This window comes from Lepus europaeus, chromosome 7 (assembly GCF_033115175.1).
Source record: "Lepus europaeus isolate LE1 chromosome 7, mLepTim1.pri, whole genome shotgun sequence".
NCBI lineage: Eukaryota > Metazoa > Chordata > Mammalia > Lagomorpha > Leporidae > Lepus > Lepus europaeus.
Genome location: NC_084833.1, coordinates 30,160,119 through 30,183,304, shown reverse-complemented (window position 1 = coordinate 30,183,304; position 23,186 = coordinate 30,160,119). Strand labels below are relative to the sequence as shown.

Below are 23,186 nucleotides of genomic sequence, written 5' to 3'. Positions count from 1 at the left end.
ATAAAGTTCAGCCTGTTGATTAGCAGTGTTGGGAGGGAATGGTCTAGCCTCCTGATTGTGTCATGGTTGACACTACTGCATATCCTGCCCTTTTGATTCCTTGATGGTAGACAGAGCTTCCATTGAAACCTTACCCAGGAGAGGTTAATGAGAGGACTTTCGGCTGGCGCTGCGGCTCACTAGGCTAATCCTCCGCCTGCGGCGCCAGCATACCGGGTTCTAGTCCCGGTCGGGGCCCCGGATTCTGTCCCGGTTGCTCCTCTTCCAGTCCAGTTCTCTGCTGTGGCCCAGGAAGACAGTGGAGGATGGCCCAAATGCTTGGGCCCTGCACTCGCATGGGAGACCAGGAGAAGCACCTGGCTCCTGGCTTCAGATCAGTGTGGTGCGCCGGCCGCAGGGCGCCGGCCGCAGGAGCCATTGGGGGGTGAACCAACAGAAAAGGAAGACCTTTCTCTCTGTCTCTCTCTCTCACTGTCCACTCTGCCTGGAAAAAAAAAAAAAAATGAGAGGACTTTCCTGAACATTTGGGGAATGGGGTAAGAGTTGTTCAGTGGTCTCAATGCAGGAGTAAGAAAGAGCTGTGTGATCTAGTGACATTGAGGAAGGGGGAAGAAGAATAGCTGGATTGAGGGGAGGACAGGGTTTAAAGGTGAGGGTAGGGTCTTCAATTAGTGCCATCTGGAGGGCCAGAAGGTGGGATAGTGGAAGAGACTGGAGGCCTTTATAGATTAGAAGCTCTGACAGGTGATAAGAGGAGAGAATAGTAAGTGGTGACCCAAAGGCAATTTGACTCCTGTATGAGAACTTCTGCTGAGGCTAGCACCTGTAAACAGGGTGCCCAGCTCTTGACTGTGGGATCTAGTGTTTTTGAGAGATAGGCTACAGGAGCAAAAGAGGGACCAATTTGATGGCCGAAAACCCCCAAGGCTGCTCCTTGGTTTTCAGTGACATAGACGAAGAAGGGCCATGTGAGATTGGGTAAGTGTAAGGCAGGGGCCTGTAGAATAGCTTGTTGGAGCTTATGTTATTGGGAGGTGACTGGGGTAATGAGAGGCTCTTGGAGGGATCCCTTTGTGGCTTTGTAGAATGGTCAGGCTAGAAGGGAAAAATTTGAAATCCATGAGCATAGGGCTCCTGTCAGACCTAAAAATAATTTCTTCTTTTGTAGAAGGGGGGAGGGGAGGGCAGCGCTGTGGCTCACTTGGTTAATCCTCCTCCTGTGGCACCAGCATCCCATATGGGTACCAGGTTCTAGTCCCAGTTGCTCCTCTTCCAGTCCAGCTCTCTTCTGTGGCCTGGGAGTGCAGTGGAGGATGGCCCAAGTGCTTGGGCCCTGCACCCACACGGGAGACCAGGAGGAAGCATCTGGCTCCTGGCTTCGGATCAGTGCAGTGCGCTGGCCGTAGCAGCCACTTGGGGGGTGAACCAACGAAAAAAGGAAGACCTTTCTCTCTGTCTCTCTCTCTCACTGTCTAACTCTACCTGTCAAATAAAAAATTAAAAAAAAAAAAAAAAAAGGAGGTAGGAGGTTACCTATGAGCTGTGAGGTGCTTTCTTTCTATGGTGATAGCTTTGTGAGTGGGTGTGAGGTGTACACCAAGATGTGTTACCTCAAACAAGAAAAGTGGTGCCTTGGTGAAGGATACCTGGTAAACCTTGGCTTCTGGGACATTAAGTGTAGCCTTCTATTGTTGTTCCATTTTTGAAGGACTGCAAAGGAGGAGGTCATCAACGTACTGGAGAAGGAGGGGGTTAAATCAAGAGTGCCTAGATTATTGGCTAGGGCTTGACCAAAGAAAGGGGGACTGTCTCTGAACCCCTGGAGGAGAACAGTGCAGGTTAATTGAGTGTAATGAAACAATTTCTGACCGTTATGCCATTTGGAGAGTTGTAGTTCCAGTTGGGGTCCTGTTCTTGAACTGCATCTGCACCTATGGGATGAGCAGGGTCAGTTTGATGGGTTTCATCAGCACGGAGATGGGCCTGATCCCAAACTCACCTTCACTCCTCTGGAAGGAGGGGATTGGAGAGGATCATAGAGACATTGTGAAAAGTTAAATCACAGGACTGGTTAGATATTGAAACTCTTTAATGTATGACACTGGGTTAGAGGTGAAGGAACTCAGTTTTTTTTGATTTGTGAGAGATCAGCAAGTGAGGAAGGAACATGAACCCTGACTGTGTCCTCCATTCCCACCACCTCTCGAAAGGGAACATGGAGGCAGGTTCCCTAGCTGCTGTGCAGGAGCAAATGACTTGGGGACTGGACACAGGAAAGGGAGGGTCAAGGGCCTCTAGCAGTGGTGGCAGAGCCGGTATAGCATGTTGGCTTAGCAGAATGGGGGAGGAAAAGTTGGAGCAAGGACTGGATTTGAGATAAGGAAGGAGGAGGAGGAGCAGGGGGAATAGCAATGGACAAGGGCTGGTTTTGAGATAAGGGCGAGCAGAAGACAGGGAGTAGAAACATGCTGCCTCCTGGAATGTCTGGGTGGGACAGAGAGCTATAGTGAGAACCAGAGCAGATACAGATGTCACCTCCTGGAATACCTGGCTAAGAGGGGGAGGTGCCAACAAGACAATGAGAGCCAGAACAGACAGTGGGCTTTGAGGTTGTTGAGTGGGAGCTGATTGTTTCGGTCCCAAGCAGAAAGGGGCTGAGCTGCTGTCTGGGGTCAGGGGTGCTAAGGTGGGGGCTCAACCATAGGATCGAACGTAGAACAAAGGGGTTTTGGCCAGTGCTGTGGCTTAGCGAGTAAAGCTGCCGCCTGCAGTGCCAGCATCCCATAAGGGTGCTGGTTTGAGTCCTGGCTGTTCCACTTCCAATCCAGCTCTCTGCTATGGCCTGGGAAAGCAGTAGAGGATGGTCCAAGTCCTTGGGCCCCTGCACCTGTGTGGGAGACCTGGAAAAAGTTCTTGGCTCCTGGCTTCAGAATGGTGCAGCTCTGGTTGTTGTGGCCAGCTGGGGAGTGAACCAGCAGATGGAAGACTCTCTCTCTCTCTCTCTAACTCTGCCTTTCATATATATATATATATATATATATATATATATATATATAAAAGAACAAAGGTGTTTTGGATCTGGCTCTTGGTCTTTAGTGGGAGCCTTAGAGACCAAGAGGACCTGAGTCGGGGAATATGAGGTGCAGAGAGAAGATGTAGACGTGAGATAGAAGAAAGTTTGAATGTAGACAATCTCCTTCCACTTTCCTGAACACTCACAGAAGTGGAGAGATCCCTAAGAATGCTGGGGTCAAACATGCTGTTAAGAGGCCATTTGGACTGGTTGTTGAAAGGTCATCCTTGGCCAATCCTGATTACAAAGAAAGATGAGGTGGTAGCGTTTGAAATCCAGTGCCAGTGTGAGAGGAACCAGATGATTTAGGAGACAGCTGAAGGGAGAGTCAGACAGAACATGGCATGTGGACGCTCCCGTCGGATTGGCAGACAGTAGGTGTCCCTGAGATCACGGCAGTCAGACAAGGAGAGTAAGGGAGCGAAGGATTGGGGTCGTCACCTGCACCTACTGGAGCCCAGGCATAAAACCCATAGAAGGGAAGCAGAGGGTTGAGTCGTCATCCACACCCACTGTTGCCTGGGATGCAAAATCTATAGAGAGGCAGGAGGCTGTAGGAGTTGTGGTGCCTGGTACCAGGACTTCGAGGCAAAGTCGCGTAGAACCACAACCCTTAGAATGTCACAATGAGAGAATCCTCCGCCCGCCCCATCTTACCTCAGAACTTTTGAAGGGCTAGTGGGTGGAAATCAGAGAGTTCAGTGATGAAGAAGGAGGTCCAGGAGGTGGTTTTGTGTTTGGCAGGAATCCAGAATCCTGAAGTACCTCAGATTCCTGAGGGGAGAGCAAGGATCCAAGTCATGGCACCAATGAAAAGCCACAAGACATACCAAACCCCAGAGTAAAGATTTATTGTCAGCCAGCAAGGCTGCCTTTCTGTACACAAGAGACGGCATTAGCCTGCACTAGAAGAGCAAATCTTATATAGTTTAGCAGAGGTAAGGGAGTAAGAATAGCAAATTCCAATGGCGGGGCAAAAGCAATGCATATGATTGGGCCATGTGGTCACTTGATTTATGGTAAACCAGGCTGGATTTTGGAAACTGAAACTTATTGTACAAAATGGTGACTGGACCAGAGCCTAAGATGGTGCCTGAGGCTTAAGATGGTGCCTCAGATAAGATGGCCCCGGTTTCTGGCCGGCGCTGCGGCTCAGTAGGCTAACCCTCGACCTTGCAGCGCCGGCACACTGGCTTCTAGTCTCGGTCGGGGCACTGGATTCTGTCCCAGTTACCCCTCTTCCAGTCCAGCTCTCTGCTGTGGCCCAGGAGTGCGGTGGAGGATGGCCCAAGTCCTTGGGCCCTGCACCCGCATGGGAGACCAGGAGAAGCACCTGGCTCCTGGCTTTAGATCAGCCAGATGCGCCGGCCACAGCGGCCATTGGAGGGTGAATCAACGGCAAAGGAAGACCTTTCTCTCTGTCTCTCTCTCTGTCCACTCTGCCTGTCAAAAAAAAAAAAAAAAAAAAGATGGCCCCGGTTTCACTAACAATTACAAGTTAATTTCACAGTCTAAAATTTCAGTTCTCTTGAAAAATCTAAAAATTTGGTAACTTTGGGTCCATATCAGCTAGTGCTACATTCCTGATTCCCAGCAAGTGCCACAGTTGTTCCTCTTCGTTTCTTCATTTTAAACCTCTGGACCTAATCTGTGTTGTTTATTTTCTTTACCTGACTTTGTAGTCCTTAGTGTTTGCTGCTTTGCTTACAGGACTTAATGGAAGAATAGATTCTTATTAATCCTACATCTTTGGGTGTGCCCCAGTGTCCTTATCTATAAAGTTAGGATTGCTGTTATTGCCATTCTTTCTTCTGGAGTACATGTTAAGTGAATGTACTTCCATGTAAATTCTGTAAAGAATATGAGGAATACAGTTCAACAACAAAAAACAACCAGCCCACTTTAAAGCTGAGGACGTGGAGAAATTGGAATCATTGTACATTGCTGGTGGAAAATGATGCAGCTACTGTGGCAAAGAGTGTACCGCTTCCTCAGAAACTAAAAAATTAGTTTATCATATCATCCAAGAATTCAGTTTCTGGTTCTGTACTCAAAAGTGTTGAAAGCAGGCCGGCGCCGCGGCTCAATAGGCTAATCCTCCGCCTTGCGGCGCCGGCACACCGGGTTCTAGTCCCGGTCGGGGCACCGATCCTGTCCCGGTTGCCCCTCTTCCAGGCCAGCTCTCTGCTGTGGCCAGGGAGTGCAGTGGAGGATGGCCCAAGTGCTTGGGCCCTGCACCCCATGGGAGACCAGGAGAAGCACCTGGCTCTTGCCATCGGATCAGCGCGGTGCGCCAACCACACCGCGCCTAACGCGGTGGCCATTGGAGGGTGAACCAACGGCAAAAAGGAAGACCTTTCTCTCCGTCTCTATCTCTCTCACTGTCCACTCTGCCTGTCAAAAAAAAAAAGTGTTGAAAGCAGAGACTTGAAGAAACATTTATACATCTGTGTTCACAGCAGCATTTTTCACATCAGCAAAATGCTATACACAACCCGTGGGACGTTAATCAGCCTTACAAGTAAGGAATTCTTAGATATGCTACATCAGGGATGAGCCTTGAAAAACTCAATGCTGGGTAAAATAAGCCAGTCAGAAAAAAGACAAATACTGTGTGGTTCCACTTATGTGAAGTACCTAGAGCAGTCAAATTGGTAGAGACGAAGAACAGAACAGAAGTTGCCAGAGGCTGGGGAAGGAAGGAATGGAAATTTACTCCTTGGTAGATTCAGAGTTTCAGTTTGGGAAGATGAAAAAGTTATGATGATGGTTGCAAAGCAGTATGGTTGTACTTAATGCCACTCAACTGTGCACCTAAAATGCACAAAATGGTAACCCATAGGTATAGTTACCGCAATAAAAATGCGTAAAAGAGCAGTACTAGTTAGTTCCATGTGTGGGAAGAGGAGCCTTGTAAAAAAGTAATTAATCAAAATAAAAGTTCTTTTAATATTTATTCTTACTGAAAAAGATGTTTTGAAATGCTAAATAGATTTTTAAGACAAAGTTTTGAGAATAAAAGAAACCAGATTAATGGAGATTATTTGGACTGTGACATATCAATAGGAGTCATTTTATCTTTTTTATATGATTCTGTTTTCTAATTATCAACAGAACTGTTAACATTTACATCTCTGAATCAAATATAAGTGTTGATTCCATTAAACTTTATATTTTCTTCCTAGGTTACGTTTAAGTCCAGCTGCCCGCAATATTCTGGAAAAACATGCACTAGATGCTGGCCAGGGCACAGCCACTGGACCTCGGGGAATATTCACTAAAGAGTAGGTATATGCTTTTTGTAATAACCAATTCCATTATTTGTCATGATCATCTTTTTTCTGGAAGAATTTCAAAAGAGCTTATTCAGTGTTAACATTTAAAAAGAGGTTTGCTGTTCTTTTGTATTTTTAATTGCCTTTGTCTCTGTAAATTATATGCAAGTGTTTTTTTTTTTTTTCCTGAGTAATTGCCCCATTATTGAAGAACAGTTCTAATTTGGTAACAAGGCCAGATCCTTGGAAATCATAATAAATTCAGAAAACTAAAGTACAGAACAGTGAAATTTTATATTGTTTTAGCGTTGTGTGAAATCACAGAATTGCATTTAAATTTCTAAACCATAGGAGCAAGCATCATAGCACCACTTGAGACACCAGCATCCCCTATCTGAGTTCTGATTCAAGGTCTGGCTGCTCCACTTCCAATCAGGCTTCCTACTTAAGTGCCTAGGAAGGCAAAAGGTGATGGCTCAAGTGGTTAGGCCTCTAAAAAAGTATACTACTAACTCATGGACAGATGAAATATCCATCCATCTATCTATGTATCTATCTATCTATGTATCTATCTATCATCTATTTCTCCCCTTCATATCACTTTACCTTTCAATTAGATGATAATAAATGAACCTTTAAAAAGTAAATTTTTATACATTGAAATATATATATGTATATATAAATGTTTTAAAGATTTACTTATTTGTCTGAAAAGCAGAGTTACAAAGAGAAAAGGAAAGATATATTAGAGAAATCTTCCATCTGCTGGTGAACTCTCCAAATGGCCACAATGACCTAGGCTGAAACCAGGAGCCAAGAGTTTCTTCCTGGTCTGTCACATGGGTGCATGGTTGGTTTCCCAGGCATTTTAGCAGGGAGCTAGATCAGAAGTGGAGCAGCCAGGACTCGAATTGGTGCCCATATGGGATGCCAGCACTATAGGCCACAGTTTAACCTGCTGTGCCACACTACTCATCCCAGAAGTTTTGTTGTTGTTGTTGTTTTTGTTTTTGTTTTTGTTTTTTTTTTAAAGATTTATGTATTTGAGAGGCAGAGAGTAAGAGAGGTCTTGTATCCGCTGGTTTACTACCCAGATGGCTGCAAAGGTAAGAGCTGCCAGGAGCTTCCTCCAGGTCTCCCATGCAGGTGAAGGGGCTGAAGGACTTGAGCCATCTTCTACTGCTTTCCCATCTATAGCAGAGAGCTGGAAAGGAAGAGGAGCTGCTGGGACTGTAACCAGCCCCCATATGGGATGCTGGCATTGCAGGTGGCAGCTTTATCCACTATGCCACAGTGCCAGCCCCCGGAAATATATTTTAAAAATAATTTTATTCTTACCCACTTGGATTTTATTCAGTGGTAATGTTACCAAGCATTTTCTATAGTCAGTTGGGTGTTCTTTGGATTTCCTTTCCTATTTCACATGTCCATCTGTCCATGAGTTAGCATTATACTTTTTAGTGCCGCAGATTTCTTTTCCTTGCTCTTTGTTTTTAATAAACCAGCTTTTTTTTTTGGTTTCTTCTGTTAAAATTATTCTTCCAAGTGGATTTTAAGCAATTCTTCTAGCTCTATGAATGAGTTGTGGATGTAAGCCATGGTATTTTTATGGGATTTTGTCACATTTTAACAAACACAATGAGAATTGACATCTTTATGATGAGCATTCGTATTCAGGAAACACTGGTATGTCTTTCCATTTGTTTAAATTATTGGATCTTTCTAGAGTATACTAAAACAGATGTGCCATATTGTGTTGAGAAGACAAAGATTAAGTGATAGTCTTGTAAACTAATGTAGAAACACAGTATTTTATTCTGTATTTCCATTGGCAGTAAGTAGTAAATCTTTCAAATTGAGTAAATGTTTTAAAACAATGTACTCATTCTATTTTTAGCTAACATTTATAAGAAATGTCACTGGCCATAATTTTTATAAATTGAGATAGATGAAATTATTAAGTGACAGTTCTAAACCAGGTGACTTTTTCCCCTGCCATGGTATTGTACCCTTCATGAAAACACTGATTTACTGTTGGGTGTTTCTTGTATTGAAAGCAGCATAGCAACTTCTTAAATATCTTTATTGATTTGTTAACCAGATTTTTATGTGTAGTTCTATTACACACATACCGTGGAGCTCATGCCATACTGCATGAGTAGGAAATCAGCTGTCCTGAAAGCTGATTGAAGCCAACACCATTTTTTTTTTTTTAAAAAAGATGTATTTATTTATTTGATAGGCAGGGTTACAGAGAGAGAGAAAGAAAGATCTTTCATCTGCTATTTCCTTCCCCAAATGGCTGTAACCGCCAGAGCTGGGCGTGTCCAAAGCAGGAGCCAGGAGCTTCTGTGGGATCTCCCACCTAGGTCCCAGCTGCTGTACTTCTGATCCAACTTCCTGCTAATGTGCCATGGAAAGCAATGGAAGATGTTAAACTGCTTTGGCCCCTGCACCCACGTGGGAGACCCAGAAGAAACTCCTATCTTCTCGCTTTGGCCTGGCCCAACCCTGGCTGTTATGGCCATTTGGGGAATAAAACAGATGGAAAATTCTCTCTCTCTCTCTCTGTCTCTCTCTGGCCTTCCCCCCCCCCCCCCCCCGCCCCGTTGTATCTCTGCCTTTCAAATAAATAGATAAATCCTTAAAAAAATGGTGAGAGATGTCCTTCTCCCTTGCCAATTGAAAGTTGAAGTGCAGTAGAATGGTAAGTTCCAATGCTAAGGAAGTTCCTCCAGTTCATTGTATCTGTGAAGAAAATCACTACTGTTGGGATTGCTTTGTAAATTTAGCATTACAACATACTGCTCAGGATACATGTTCTGATGTGTGACTGTTTAGGAAAGGGCCAAGGCCACAGTTAGAGCAGGACACATTTAGGCTTTTTGCCTGCAGGCTCAATGTCCTTGGGATATCTACGTCAAAAATTGTAAATAGTAGCTAATGTTTATATTTACATCATAGTATCAAAAGTCTGGTAAGCATGACAGACAAGTGTCTACTTTGTTTTTTATGATACTTCTTTCCAGAATGCGTCATGGCCTAAACAAATCGCTCTTTGAGAGGTTCTGGAAGATAAGTTTACCCTGAGTGAGCTTCCAGGGCATATGCGCTGCCTTTCTGCAGATGTGTGTCATGTGTTTGTCTCCTGTTTCGTTCTAACAGCGTTTACTGTCCTCCTCACTCTTCACGTTCAGTCTGATTAGTTATTTCATGTACAGAAATATTAAAATTATGCCCTGCATTACAGAAACATTAAGTTGTTGTGTGTGATTTATATATATATATGTGTATATATATATATATTTCATGAGGTATGTGAGCGTAAAATCAGTTATAAAAGTAATTTTGTATTAAAAGTGAACCAGTGGCTGTAGTTGCTTTTTTCTTGATTGTTTATAATCAAAGACTCCAGTTGTATTTTATTCTTCATAAAGTGTTTTACCCAAAAATCTTCTTTTTTGCCTTTTTAATTACTTCTTTAAAATATCTCAAATAATATAGAAAAGTATAAAGAAGAGTTCAATGAGCACACATGAATTTAACAGTTTCTAACATGTTGCTGTGTATACTTTATATGTAAGTATTATATATTTATACACTACTTTTCTTGAAAGCAGGGATAGTTACATTAACATTACATAAAATGGGATTCAATCAAAAAGTAAGGAAAGAAGGACATATTACTATGCAAGGCATATAATTCAGTAAAGATAATATTCACAAATATTATAATATGGCATGATGATAATATGACATCTACATTTTTTAAAATATCCTGTCTATAAGTTTCCACTTTTGAGAGAAAGTGTGGGATTTCTCTTTGTGTCTGGGTTATTTAATTTAGTTTAATGATCTCCAGTTCCACCCATTTTGGTGCACATATCAGTATTTCATTCTTTTTTATGGCTGAGTAATATTCTGGCATGTGTGTTTGTTATAGAATATATATAATATACGTACCACACTTTCTACTTCCATTCATCCACTGTTGGACATCTGCATTGCTTCTGTATCTTTGCTGTTACGAATATTGTGAATTGGGCTGCTGTAAACATGGAATGCAGATTTCTTTTTCATACCCCTACTTTATTTTCTTTGGCTATATTCCCAGAAGTAGGATAGCTGGGTCATATGGTAAGCCTATTTTTAGTTTTTAGAGGAATCTCTGTACTGCTTTCCGTAACGGTTGTACTAATTTGTATTCCCATCAGCAGTGTATTAGGTCTCCTGTTCTCCACATCCTCACAGTATTTGTTGTTTTTTGACTTTTGGATAATAGCCATTCTAACTGGAGAGAAATGATACCTCACTGGAGCTTTTTTTTTTTTTTTAAAGATTAATTTTATTTATTTGAAAGAGTTACAGAGAGAGAGAAAGGGTCTTCCATCTACTGATTTACTCCCCAGATGAATGCAATGGCCAGAGCTGGGCTAACCGGAAGCCAGGAACTTCTTCCAGGTCTCTCACGTGGGTGCAGGGGCCCAAGGACTTGGACCATCTTCTGCTTTGCCAGGCTATAGCAGAGAGCTGGATTGAAAGTGGAATAGCAAGGACTCAAACTGGCACCCATATGGGATGTTGGTGCTGCAAGCTGGGACTTTAACCCTTTGAGCCACAATGCTGGCCCCGACCTCATTGTAATTTTTATTTGCAGTTTCTGGATGGTTGGTGATACTGATCTTTTATTTTCTTTCATGTATTTCTTGGCCATTTTTATTTCTTCATTTAAAAAGTACTTATTTAGATCTTTGCTCATTTCTTAACTGGATTATTTTGTGGCTGAATCTCTTGTGCTTATTAAATATATTATATATATTCTAGATATTCTTTACCAGACACATGGTTTTCAAATATTTTCTCTCATTTTGTTAGTTTCAGTTCACTCTGTTGATTGTTGCCTTTGCTATGCAGGAGCTTCTTAATTTGATAGAGTCCAGTTTGTCTACTTTTGCTTTTATTGCCTTTTGGGGTCTTATCCAAAATGCCATTGCCTATATCAGTGTCATAGAGTGTTTGTTTTCCTCTAGTAACTTCTTAATTACCACAAGGATAAAACTAAACTGCCTTTTTCTTGGTAAAATAGTAATGGGCTGATGGTGAGATAAAAGTGTATCTAGCTTCACCAGCCTTTTTTAAAATAAAAATATTCAGGCATTGGCAATGTAGAGTTTTGTAGTTCTCCGTTTGTTTGTTTTTAACTAATGACTAAGGGTCCCATATAAAAGGAAATCAATGTGTTTGGAATTGGCTTAAAACTCAGATAATGAATTTTATTAGAGAGGTATTTAATTACCCTACATAAAATTGAAAGAAAGTAATAATGATATGCTGTGATTTTTAGGAGCTCTTGGAAGCTGAATTTCTTTTGTTGAAGATATTTTTCTCAATCAACAGATGGCCTTGTAGTCGTGTCAGTGCTGAGACTTTTCGATCTGATCAGGGTTTTGGGTGACGATAAAGGCCCCAGGGATTGTATTGGCAGTCACTTTATTTATACACATATGCAATCACAGATAATTGGAAAATGGTGCTTTGGTTTATAGATATCATAATTAGATTAAAAATGAATTTCCTAACAGAAGCTTGTCGAGAGCCTGAGCACTACCTGAGCTCATTGCTAGGGTGCGTGCTTCCCGCACCCCCTGGGTTGCAGTCCCCATCACCATTCTGTGACTCACCCTCTGAGAACCAGCACTGCCTCCAGTTACACATGTGTTCCTTTGTATTTGATGGGTAAAAGCCTTTTGTACTTTTAGGTTTATATTAGAGAGATTGTACTCCTTTGTTCAATACCAGGATTGCTGTTAATCTGAGATATACTTGATGAATTCTGTGCTAGTCTATCTTTATGAGAAACCTTCATCTTTGTTTAATTTTCATAGTATATCGCCAGGTATTAGAAAAACAATAGAAAATGCCCAGCTTTGGATTTCGCCATGGATTAGTTTGATTCCCAGCCTTGGCAGCTGCTGGTTCACACCTCTGTGGCTTTAGCTATTTTTACTTTTAAAGATTTATTTGTTTTTACTTGAAAGACAGAGTTACAGAGAAAGAGAAGGACGGCGCAGTCTTCCAAAAGGCCACATTGGCCAGAGCTGGGTCAGTGTGACGCCAGGAGCTCGTCAGGATCTCCCATGTGGGTGCAGGGCCCAAGCACTTGGGCCGTCTTCCACTGCTTTCCCAGGCCATAGCAGAGGGCTGGATCCGAAGTACACCTAGGACTTGATCCAATGCCTATATGGAATGGTGGCACTGCACGCTGTGGCCTAACCTGCTGAGCCATACTGCTTGCCTTTGTGACTTCAGCTTTTAATCCTCTCCACTTTGTTCACAGCACTCTTTCCTCACTGGCCTCTGCTTTCTGTTTCCCCTGCCTTTACTCTTGATGTTCCCTCTACCTAGAAACCTGGAAATTTGCCTTGCCCAGCTCTTCTTGAGGCCTGCACTTTTATGGCATACTGTCATCCCTGATTGTCCTGTTTTAAAATAACCCCTCCTGATGGCCCAAGTGCTTGGGCCCTGCACCCACATGGGAGACCAGGAGGAAGCACCTGACTCCTGGCTTCGGATCGACGTAGCTCCAGCCATAGCAGCCATTTAGGGGGTGAACGAACGGAAGGAAGACTTCTCTCTGTCTCTCTCTCACTGTCTAACTCTATCTGTCAAGAAAAAAAAAAAAAAAAAAAAAAACCTCCTTTATTCTCTCTCTTTCTCTCGTTCTCTAAAACATACGCACGCATGCACATGCGAGTGCACGCAGAAGTACGCATGCACTTGTATTACTCTGTGTTCTTTGAGCACATCACCCCTCTGGTTTATTTACTTGATTACTGTGTTTCCCCTCATATGGAATAGGGCTCCTTAGTGGGAAGTGTCTATTGTGTCTGCCAGTATCTAGAATACAGTAGATTCTTAAGAAATGCTGGGGAAATAGAACTAGAAGTTAACCCCTTCAGGCCCATTTAACTATAAATTAGGAGGGATGAGACCCCCCCACATGGCTGGTTTAAGCACTTAGTGGACATGTGATAGGCTCCTTTTCCTACGTTTACTCCTCTCAGTACCTAGGGATCCAAGATGACACAGCATTGTAGATTGCCTTGTCACTGTGACCTCTTACTAATGTCAGTTCTTCACTTTTGGAAATAGCAAGTTAATTGCATGTCAAGTTCATGTACCTCTTGCTGGATCTGATAAAAAGCATGAACCCTCTTTCATGAAAAATATACTGGGATATATTGGGGTGTCCCTGCAGTGGTGCACCCTAGGTTAGAGCATTCCTGCCTGCACCAGTTGTCTACCAAGATAAAGCAAACCTTAGCAGCTTCAACAATACCTGTTTATAATCTTAACAGTTCTCGAGGTCAGCAATCTGGACTCAGCCTAGCCAGCTTCTCAGCTCATAGTCTCAAAATGCTGAAATCAGGTGTTGGCCAAGACTGGGGTCTCATGTGAAGCTTGGGGTCCTCTTCTGAGCACACATGATTGTTGACAGAATTTAGTTCCTTGGGGTTGTAGGACTTCAGCTCCTCTTTCCTTGCTGGCTGTCAGCTAGGAGTCACTGCCAGTTCCTAGACAACCACTGTCAGCTCCTTGCTGGTGGTTGTCTCCATTAGTGGGACACAACGTGCCTGCTTTCTTCAAGGCCAGCATTGAATCTCTCTCAATTCAAAGCTGTTCTTACAAAAGCCCCAGTGCCTTTAACAACTTATCCTGATACATTCCACCTTTCTAGGATAGTTTTCCTCTTAATTCAAAGATGACTGATTTTGGAATCTTAAGTATATCTACAAAGCCCCATCGACTCTGTCCCATATTGTAAGTTAATCATAGGAGTGTCATCCATCACATTCACAGACCTACCCGTACTCTAGAGGGATTATTATTGGGTGTGTACTCCGACAACAGGAGTGCTGGAGACATCTCAAATTCTGCGTACTGTGCTGCTATGGATATTAATGCAAGATTTCTTTTTGGAGAGAATGATTGTCAGCTTAGTATGTTCAGCAGGTTTTTCTCTTTGTCAATTCAGGTGATATCAGAATCAAGTAATACCAAAATATTAATGGAGACTTTTATTTGAAATCTTTACTTTATTGTATTTGAACGACATAGAAGCAGACAGAGAAGCAGACAGACAGAGATCTCCCATATGCTGGCTCTGCCCAAATGCCCACAGAACTAGGGCTGGGTCAGGCCAAAGCCATGAGCTACAAACTTAATCCAAGTCTCCTATGTTGGGTGGCAGAGACTCTTGAGCCATCACCTGCTACCTCTCAGGGTATATACTAACCAGAAGCTGGAACTGGGAGCCAAGTCAGGATTGAAACCCAGGCACTATGATATGGGATACCCACACCCTAAGCAGCATTTTAACAGCTATGCCAAACACCCACCCTGAGAAATATTTAAGATATAATTTGTTTTTGTTATCTATAAGTTGTTTTTATATTATGTAAAATACTTTTTATTTAAATTGGGAAAAGTATTTCCTAATTACCAGATATTAAGTATTCTTGACAAGCTACTTATTTAAGAAAACATATTACTTTTTACCCACTGTAACCTACACTAGTGAATGGAGGGCTTGGCATGTTTAGTAGTCTTGTAAAAATGAAGATCCCTATGTTTTACAGAGCAGTACTATTGTGTAACTATTGTTATTCACTCTCATAGGAGCTGTGGGTTAGGTTTGTAATATGTAATATGTAGTGCTGCTAGCATAGTGAACAAATTAAAAAATGGTGTGATTTCCTGGACATAAACAAGCTCACTTGTACTGAGTGAACCATCATGTAGTAAATACCATGATGAAAGGTCTGAATGTCACGTGAGAATTCTCTTACAAATGCCCAGAATGAAGGTATGTTTTAATTGATGATTTGCCCATCTACCAAATGATACTCCTGTCTTCCAATTAAAACAACCAGTTTCCTTTTTAAAAATTACTATTTATGCCTGCTGCTGTGATAAAACGAATAACTGTTAGATTTTGGGAGTGTCCAGATATGTAGCCATTGAACCAAAGTATTAGAGTCTGTGGATTATGTGAAGGAATTTACTTTTCTAGTTTAAATAATTGATTTTGCATCAGAGGTTTCAAATCAGTTTTTGTATCTTCCCTGTACCTCTCACCTGAGTTTCCTAAAAGATTCCTAATATTCTGTGTTGAATTTTCTGATTCTGACAATTCCAGAGATGCTCTGAGACTGGTGCAATTGAAACAGATGGGCAAGATCCCTGACTCGAGACCAGCAGCAGCTCCTGCAGTCACTCCAGCAGCACCTTTGCCCCCGCAGGCCGCAGCAGCACCCTCGTATCCTCGGCCAATGGTCCCAGCAGTGTCAACTCCTGGACAGCCCAATGCCGCGGTAATGTCCCCCAAGTACATTTTTATTTTTCAAATCAGTGAGGAAAACAGACATTTCATAACTCCAGTACCATGTATGTGCTGTATAATCATGATACTTTTCCTGGGTCTGATAATAGTGGCTGACTGCTGATGTCAGCCCCTTTGTGTGGCTGTGTTTTATTGTTTTCATTAGGGAACTGATAGTCTCACTATGAAGAGCTATGTAGACTATACCATAAAGCAGATTATCCTTCCCCTCTGATACATGCAGAATAACGGCATTTTCTGTTTTCAGATTACTCCCAATTTTTTCCTATCTCCCGTTACTGGTACTTGCCATTGTGATATTCTTCCCATCAGAAGGAACGTTTATTTAAAATTGAACAGGCAGTTAGGAAGAAAAGAAAAGCAAATAAATCTGTACAGCTGTATTCCATTGACCAGAAGATATGAAAATGGTACTAATTTCATGGGAAACAGATTTTTTTTAATTTTAATTTTTTTTTTTTTTTTTTTTTACTTATTTGACACTTAGAGTTAGACAGTGAGAGAGAGAGAGACAGAGACAAAGGTCTTCCTTCCGTTTGTTTACCCCCCAAATGGCCGCTATGGCCAGCGCACTGTGCCAATCTGAAGCCAGGAGCAAAGTGCTTCCTCCTTGTCTCCCACGTGGGTGCAGGCGCCCAAGCACTTGGGCCATCCTCCACTGCCTTCCCGGGGCACAGCAGAGAGCTGGACTGGAAGAGGAGCAGCTGGGAATAGAACCCGGTGCCCATATGGGATGCTGGCGCTGTGGCGGAGCATTAGCCAAGTGAGCCACAGCGCCGGCCCCTGGAAACAGATTTTTAAATATATAGTGATTCATGGCTGCATACACCAAAACTTTATGGGTGGTCAAATCTCATTTTTTTAAAAAGTAGGTTATTCCATTCTAGCATGTAAGCTTTGCTTTCAAATTCTTATGGTATATAGAAAGCATTTATTCTATTTGATTCAAGTCCCTTGCTGACATAAAATGTTGAATTCCTTAGGAGAGCATTGGTACAGAAGAAATCTGTTGTGCTTTTGGCTGCTTTATATTATGTTGAAATAATTGTAATCTTGTCCTGGAATTGAATGATATAATTAGATGTAACAGGAAGTTCCTCCTGCTTTTAGGAATAAAGGACCAGAATGAAAAGCTACACTAGAGTTACAGGAAGATTTCATTATCTCATTCATACTTTACATTTTGTATTCTTAGGAGATAGGATATTCACGCGACTTTTTTAGAAATTGAAAACCAAGGGCGGCGCCGCGGCTCACTAGGCTAATCCTCTGCCTTGCGGCGCCGGCACACCGGGTTCTAGTCCCAGTCGGGGCACTGATCCTGTCCCAGTTGCCGCTCTTCCAGGCCAGCTCTCTGCGTGGCCAGGGAGTGCAGTGGAGGATGGCCCAAGTGCTTGGGCCCTGCACCCCATGGGAGACCAGGAGAAGCACCTGGCTCCTGCCATCGGATCAGCGCGATGCGCAGGTCGCAGCGCCAGCCGCGGCGGCCATTGGAGGGTGAACCAACGGCAAAAGGAAGACCTTTCTCTCTGTCTCTCTCTCCCTGTCCACTCTGCCTGTCAAAAAATTAAAAAAAAAAAAAAATGAAAACCAAAATAGGAATAATTTGGCATTCCATCTATTATATTGGGTTATCTTTTTTGCAGATGTAATTTTCATCAGAATTACCTGTAGTTCGTTTGTTGACTTAGTGACTGAATTTTTATTAAATGATGTTTGTAATGAAAGCTGCTGATAGGCAGCAATTCTTCGTTTTTCTTTTTCTATGTGTCTGTGTGTGATTGTGTATGTATAGGCTATGTGTATAAATATATGTACACACATGTAGTCATATATACCCATGGGAGAATTAGCAGTGATTTGATAGAATTGTGTTTAGTCATATTAAATATATTAACACATTCACAACTAAAACGTGAATTTTACTACTTTTTTTACAGTTGTATACTATAAAGCTAAAAACTTCAGATTTCTTATATTTTCCTTTATACTAAGAATATTTAGTTGTACTTTTCCTATTTTCATCTTTGATTGCTATCATAGGTTAAATCAATGTGACCAGATTTTATTTAGGGAGGATTTTTTATTCCCCATTCTGCTTTTGGTTTAATGAACCTGTGGCAGGGACCCCTCCTCTTAAGGAAGAAAAAAACTAAAGCAAAAAAACAGTAAATGCTTTTAAGCAGGGGCTTTCTGAGACCAGCAGTTGGGGGCAGCTTTCTGAGAAATACTGCAATTGGAACTAGGTCAACTAAAGCAAATCGAATGCTTGCAAGTGTAACTTCGTGTGATGGTTGTATATGCAGTGCTATAGCTGTTAGCTAGCCAATCAAATATGTGTAACAAAATACATTCAAGTTGTATGTGCTAGGGTATGTAAGACAACACCCGATTTTGTTCAGGGCCCAGAATTTTGGAGACAAAACTCTCCTCTGCAGCTACCAGCAAGATTAAAAGCTGTTTTCCTGTAAGAGCCTCCATGTCCCAGGTCTCTGAGATTCCCGCCACCAACCAATTGCTATTTATTTGCAGGGCACATTCACTGAAATCCCCGCAAGCAATATTCGAAGAGTTATTGCCAAGAGGCTAACTGAATCTAAAAGTACTGTGCCTCATGCATATGCTACTGCCGACTGTGACCTTGGAGCTGTTTTAAAAGTTCGACAAGCTCTTGTCAAAGGTTAGTAAAATTGAATTTACTTAATGTAGTGCTTACACAAACTTAGCTATCAAAATATCCCTTATGTGTGAAATGTATGTTGTGTAGCTTTTAATTTCGTTTCATAATGAGCTTGCACTTTACTCTGGATGTGTTTTAGTTTTACTTATTTTTTTTTTAAAGATTTGTTTATCAGAGAGAAAGAGCAATATCTTCCATCCACTGGTTCGCTCCCCAGATGGCCGCAACAGCCAGGGCTGAGCCGGCCCAAAGCCAGGAGCTTCATTCAGCTCCCCCACGTGGGTGCAGGGACTCAAGCACCATCACACCCATATATTGTACTATTCCTGTCATGTTTTACAAGTATTATTATATGATATGATCCCTAGAATACTTGTTTAATATTTTCTGTTTTAGCAAATTAACTGTCTTTTTTTAAAGAGTTTCAAAATCAGGGAAAAAGAATAGATTTTGTTTCCATATTTTTGCTATTCTCTTCATTATGCATTTCTTTGTATAAACTTAAAGTGCTGTGTGCTACTGTATTTATTCTTTCCCAAAATTTCCTTTGATTTTTTTTTTTTAAGTTTTTAGCATTTATTCAGAGAAAGAAATACACAGGAAAGTAATGGATTTCTTTATTTAGGGAAGAAAGAAGTTGAGAAGCATAAGCTGGGTCCATACCAGGCAGAGAGCAGGCCAGGAGTCATGTGGAACAAAGCATGCAGTTAGGAGCAGCCACAGGTAGCATAGCAGCAGCAGGAAACCAGAGGCACAGGACAAGGGAAGGGCCCACCGTGCTCTAGATCTTTTATTCACTTCCAAAGGGGAGTGGTTACATAGTCTGATTGGCAAGTGGGCGAACAGGTGAGGTCAGGTAGGGGTGTGAGTTCACAAAAGGGGGCAGGGCCAAGGCGTGGTCTCCATAGCTTATAAATCTAATCAAGTTAATCCTATCTGCCTGCTTATATCATTCCCCTTCAGAGATTCCAGACCTTCTTTTAAGGGATGTTGAAGGGTGTAGCATCATCGTATCTTCTACAGCTCCTTCCTGCTTATCAGGGTCATAGGCCCCAGCTGTCCTAGGTCTGCAATTCTTTTGCTATCTCTTCTGAGCAGTTTGTTGCATGAGTCAGAGTACTCTCAGTCACTGCCAATGGCTGTGTCCCTTGCATGGACAGTTATTCTCAGAAATTGTTGAGTTCTGAAACATGTAAGTTTATCAGTCAACGTAAACAATACTGGAATAAAGCCAATTGCAAGTGAAGTGCCCCTTAGCATGGTAAGAACATATCTAGCAGACTCCCAGATAGTGGGTGGTGGTAGGCTACCATTATGCAGATTATAAAGCCATTTAGTCTGAGCATGGCAAATTATAATGGAAGAACCCATTAAGGAATTTTCTGCCAATAACAGTTTCCAGAGAGAATCAGAAGGAGTAAATACAGTGTGTCTGCCTTAAGGTGCAGCAGTCTTGATGTCACAAAAGCAAAAGCTTTATTGGTTTTTTTGGTTTTTGGATAGATATTTAAGATCTTTGATTGGCTTACAGGAATAATACATGTCTTTTGAGTTCACCTCTGAAGACTCAAGAGGTAGAAACTTAATCCTAATTTCACTGAGGTATTCATACTCAGTAGCACTTGGTAAGGTCCCTTCCATTTGAGCTGCAACTGATTTGAAGGGGATCTCTCTATAAATAAGGTGAATGGCTTACTCAGGGATTCCTAATGTTGGAGTTTCTGTTCAAAGCTCTTTAATTCTTTGGAACGCCTTTTTTAGCTCCCCTGCCAGCACAGTACATCTATGTCAGGGCCTTTTAAAGCTTCCTACAGAGGCTTGGAATCCAAACCTTGGAATCCAAATTCCACATAATCCTGCCATTCCCAGGAATGTCCTTAGCTGCTTTTTAGTCTGTGGTGACCCTATACATTGAATAGCTTCCTTTCTCTTGACTTAAAGAGCGTGTTCTCCTGGGGTAAGAACATAACCCAGGTAATCTACCTCTTGTTTAAAAACCTGTGCTTTTGTTGGGGAAATTCTTTATCCTCATGTTCACAGATTCTGGGTTTAATAGAATGCAGAAGAAATTATCCCTTAGGCAAAGGTTTAGCATGCAATAATATGTATTAGAACAGCTGCCTTAATGGCCCTGAGGCCTTTAACCATTCTGTACTGTCCATTTGACTTGAAAACAGACAAGATAGGAGTATCATAGATAGACATGGATCCAAGCATTTAAGTTTGAGAAATTTAATTAACATTAAAGAAGCACCTAAGAATAATAACAAATCTCACAAGCAATAAGAGTTGGACACTTAGAGATAATTAAAACTTATGAGACATAAGAATATCTTCTACTTAATGCATTAAAACAAAATAAATCTTTGAGAATATGTTTTACCATTAATTTTTTTAAAGATTTATTTATTTTATTTGAAAGGCAGAGAGAGAGAGAGGTCTTCCATCTGCTGGTTTACTCCCCATATAGCCACAGCAGCCAGAGCTGCACCAATCTGAAGCCAAGAGCCAAGAGTGTTTTCTGGGTCTCCCACACAGGTGCAGGAGCCCAAGGACTTGGGCCATCCTCTACTGTTTTCCCATGCCACAGCAGAGAAATGGAATGGATTGGAAGTGGAGCAGCCAGGACTTAAACCAGTGCCCATATTGGATGCCAGCACTGCAGGCAGTGGCTTAACCCACTAAGCCACAGTGCTGGCCCCTTACCATTAATTTTAATATTGTAACTCCTTGAGGACAGAGGTCCCGCATGGGGAGTTAGTGTACCATAACTCCTGTTGTTAATTTAATAATTAACACTCTTATTTATGATGTCAGTGATTACCTGAGGCTCTTGACATGAGCTGCAAAAGGCTATGGAAGCCTTTTGAATCCACAAGCTCCATCAGTATTTAGACAAGGCCATAAGCAAAGTGGATGTTCTCTCCTCCCTTGAGAGAAAAGCACATCTTTCCTTGATAACCACTTTTTTCCACTGGGGCTTCACCCACAGAGATCCTTATGTAGGGACAGTTTTTATTCTGATGTCCTGGCTTTCCATGCCTGAAATGCTTTTTTGGGCTTTTCAGCTAGACCATAATGCCTTTAGGGCTGACTCTGAGGTCAGAGTGCTGCTTAAAGCTATTGCCATTCTATGAGTCTACTGTATGGACTGCTTCCCATGTTGGAGTATTTGCTGTTATTACTAAACACCTAACCCTATTTACATGATCACTTTAATACTTTACCCTATCTATATGATCACTTTAACACTTAATCCTATCCATATGATTACTTTAACACTGAAAAAAAATGCTATCTTTGCCATTCAGCTCGAGGGGATTTGGGATCTCATGGCAAGTTTTTAAACTGTATCCTTAGAAATAAGTCCATAGGAATGTATGCAGAACTATACAGCTTTACAATCTCTTTGTAAGACCTGAGAGGATAAAAACAGACACAGTTCTTCAGAGGCTTTAATTATCTTTAAGCATGTGACATGAATACATTGCATTAGTTGTAGTTCCTTAAGCTTGTGAGTTGGATACATTGCCTTAACTACAATTCTGACACCTTAGAGTTGCTATTTATATACCAAATGGGGTCCCTTATTTTACCAAGCCCAGCGAGTTGGTTTTAAATTCTTTTTCTCCTTTTTTTATAATTGTTTTTAAAACACCACTTAGTCTGTGAAACATTATTCCAGACTGCCATGTCACTCCTGGGTTATCAACTCTCAAGAGGCCAAGAGAATGCTGGCAGGTCTGAGATGAAATCTCGGTAAGCCAGCTGTTCCTGAGATGCCAAACCACAGGAGCCTCAGAGAGTCAGCATAAAGCAAAATAACAAATTAAAGTAATAGAAACAACATTAGAGCTGTGATGCATGTACAGCTAAAACAATAAAAAACACCGTTAAAGCCTTCAGCATAAAGCTAAAACAAGAATAACCAGTATTAAAGCCAAAATAACAAACTACAACTTAAAAAAACATAATAAAAAGTCATTCTTAATCAGACATGTGACATGCAGGCCATGGGGGGTGGGGCGACATCTTGGGGTAAAGTCTCTTGCCCATGTTCCAGTAAGGGCGGAAGTTCCCATGGGGGCCACCTTCTTGGAGACCTCATGTCCTTCATGGGGGCCGAGGCATCTTGGCAACCACATGTTTTTGATGGAGGCGTCATCTCGACATGGAAAGCTCTACCCTCTGCATTCGGAATTGCTGCCTCTGCCATGTTTAATGCTCCAGCTACCTGATGTAATCAGGTTACCAGACAACCACACCAGTTCCCGAGCTAGAAATTACCCATTGAAAGCATTCCTGATTTGAAAATCAAAGACCCTGAGGCAAAGCAGAATTTTAGGTACAGCTTAAACACATCCATGTAACAAAAACAAGTTTAAGGCTCATGCTGCAGCTCACTAGGCTAATCCTCTGCCTGCAGCACCGGCACCCCAGGTTCTGGTCCCGGTTGGGGCACCGGTTCTGTCCCAGTTGCTCCTCTTCCAGGCCAGCTCTCTGCTGTGACCCAGGAAGGCAGTGGAAGATGGCCCAAGTTCTTGGGCCCTGCACCCGCATGGGAGACCAGGAGGAAGCTCCTGGCTCCTGGCTTCGGATCGGCACAGCACCGGCCGTAGCGGCCATTTGAGGGGTGAACCAATGGAAGGAAGACCTTTCTCTCTGTCTCTCTCTCTCTCACTGTCTAACTCTGCCTGTCAGAAAAAAAAGTTTAAGTTTTAACCTTAGAAAATACTTGAATCCTCCTTAAAACAC

The 23,186-nt window shown here is 42.1% G+C and overlaps 1 protein-coding gene across 1 annotated transcript in view; it reads left to right on the top strand.

The window, feature by feature from the left end:
• PDHX (pyruvate dehydrogenase complex component X) overlaps positions 1 to 23,186 on the top strand; it is a 92,606-nt gene that overhangs the window by 45,241 nt on the left and 24,179 nt on the right. The window contains exons 5-7 of the mRNA XM_062196313.1: positions 6,259 to 6,357; positions 15,548 to 15,722; positions 18,284 to 18,431. Coding sequence (XP_062052297.1) covers positions 6,259 to 6,357; positions 15,548 to 15,722; positions 18,284 to 18,431 — 422 coding nt within the window. The remainder of the gene's footprint in view (positions 1 to 6,258; positions 6,358 to 15,547; positions 15,723 to 18,283; positions 18,432 to 23,186) is intronic.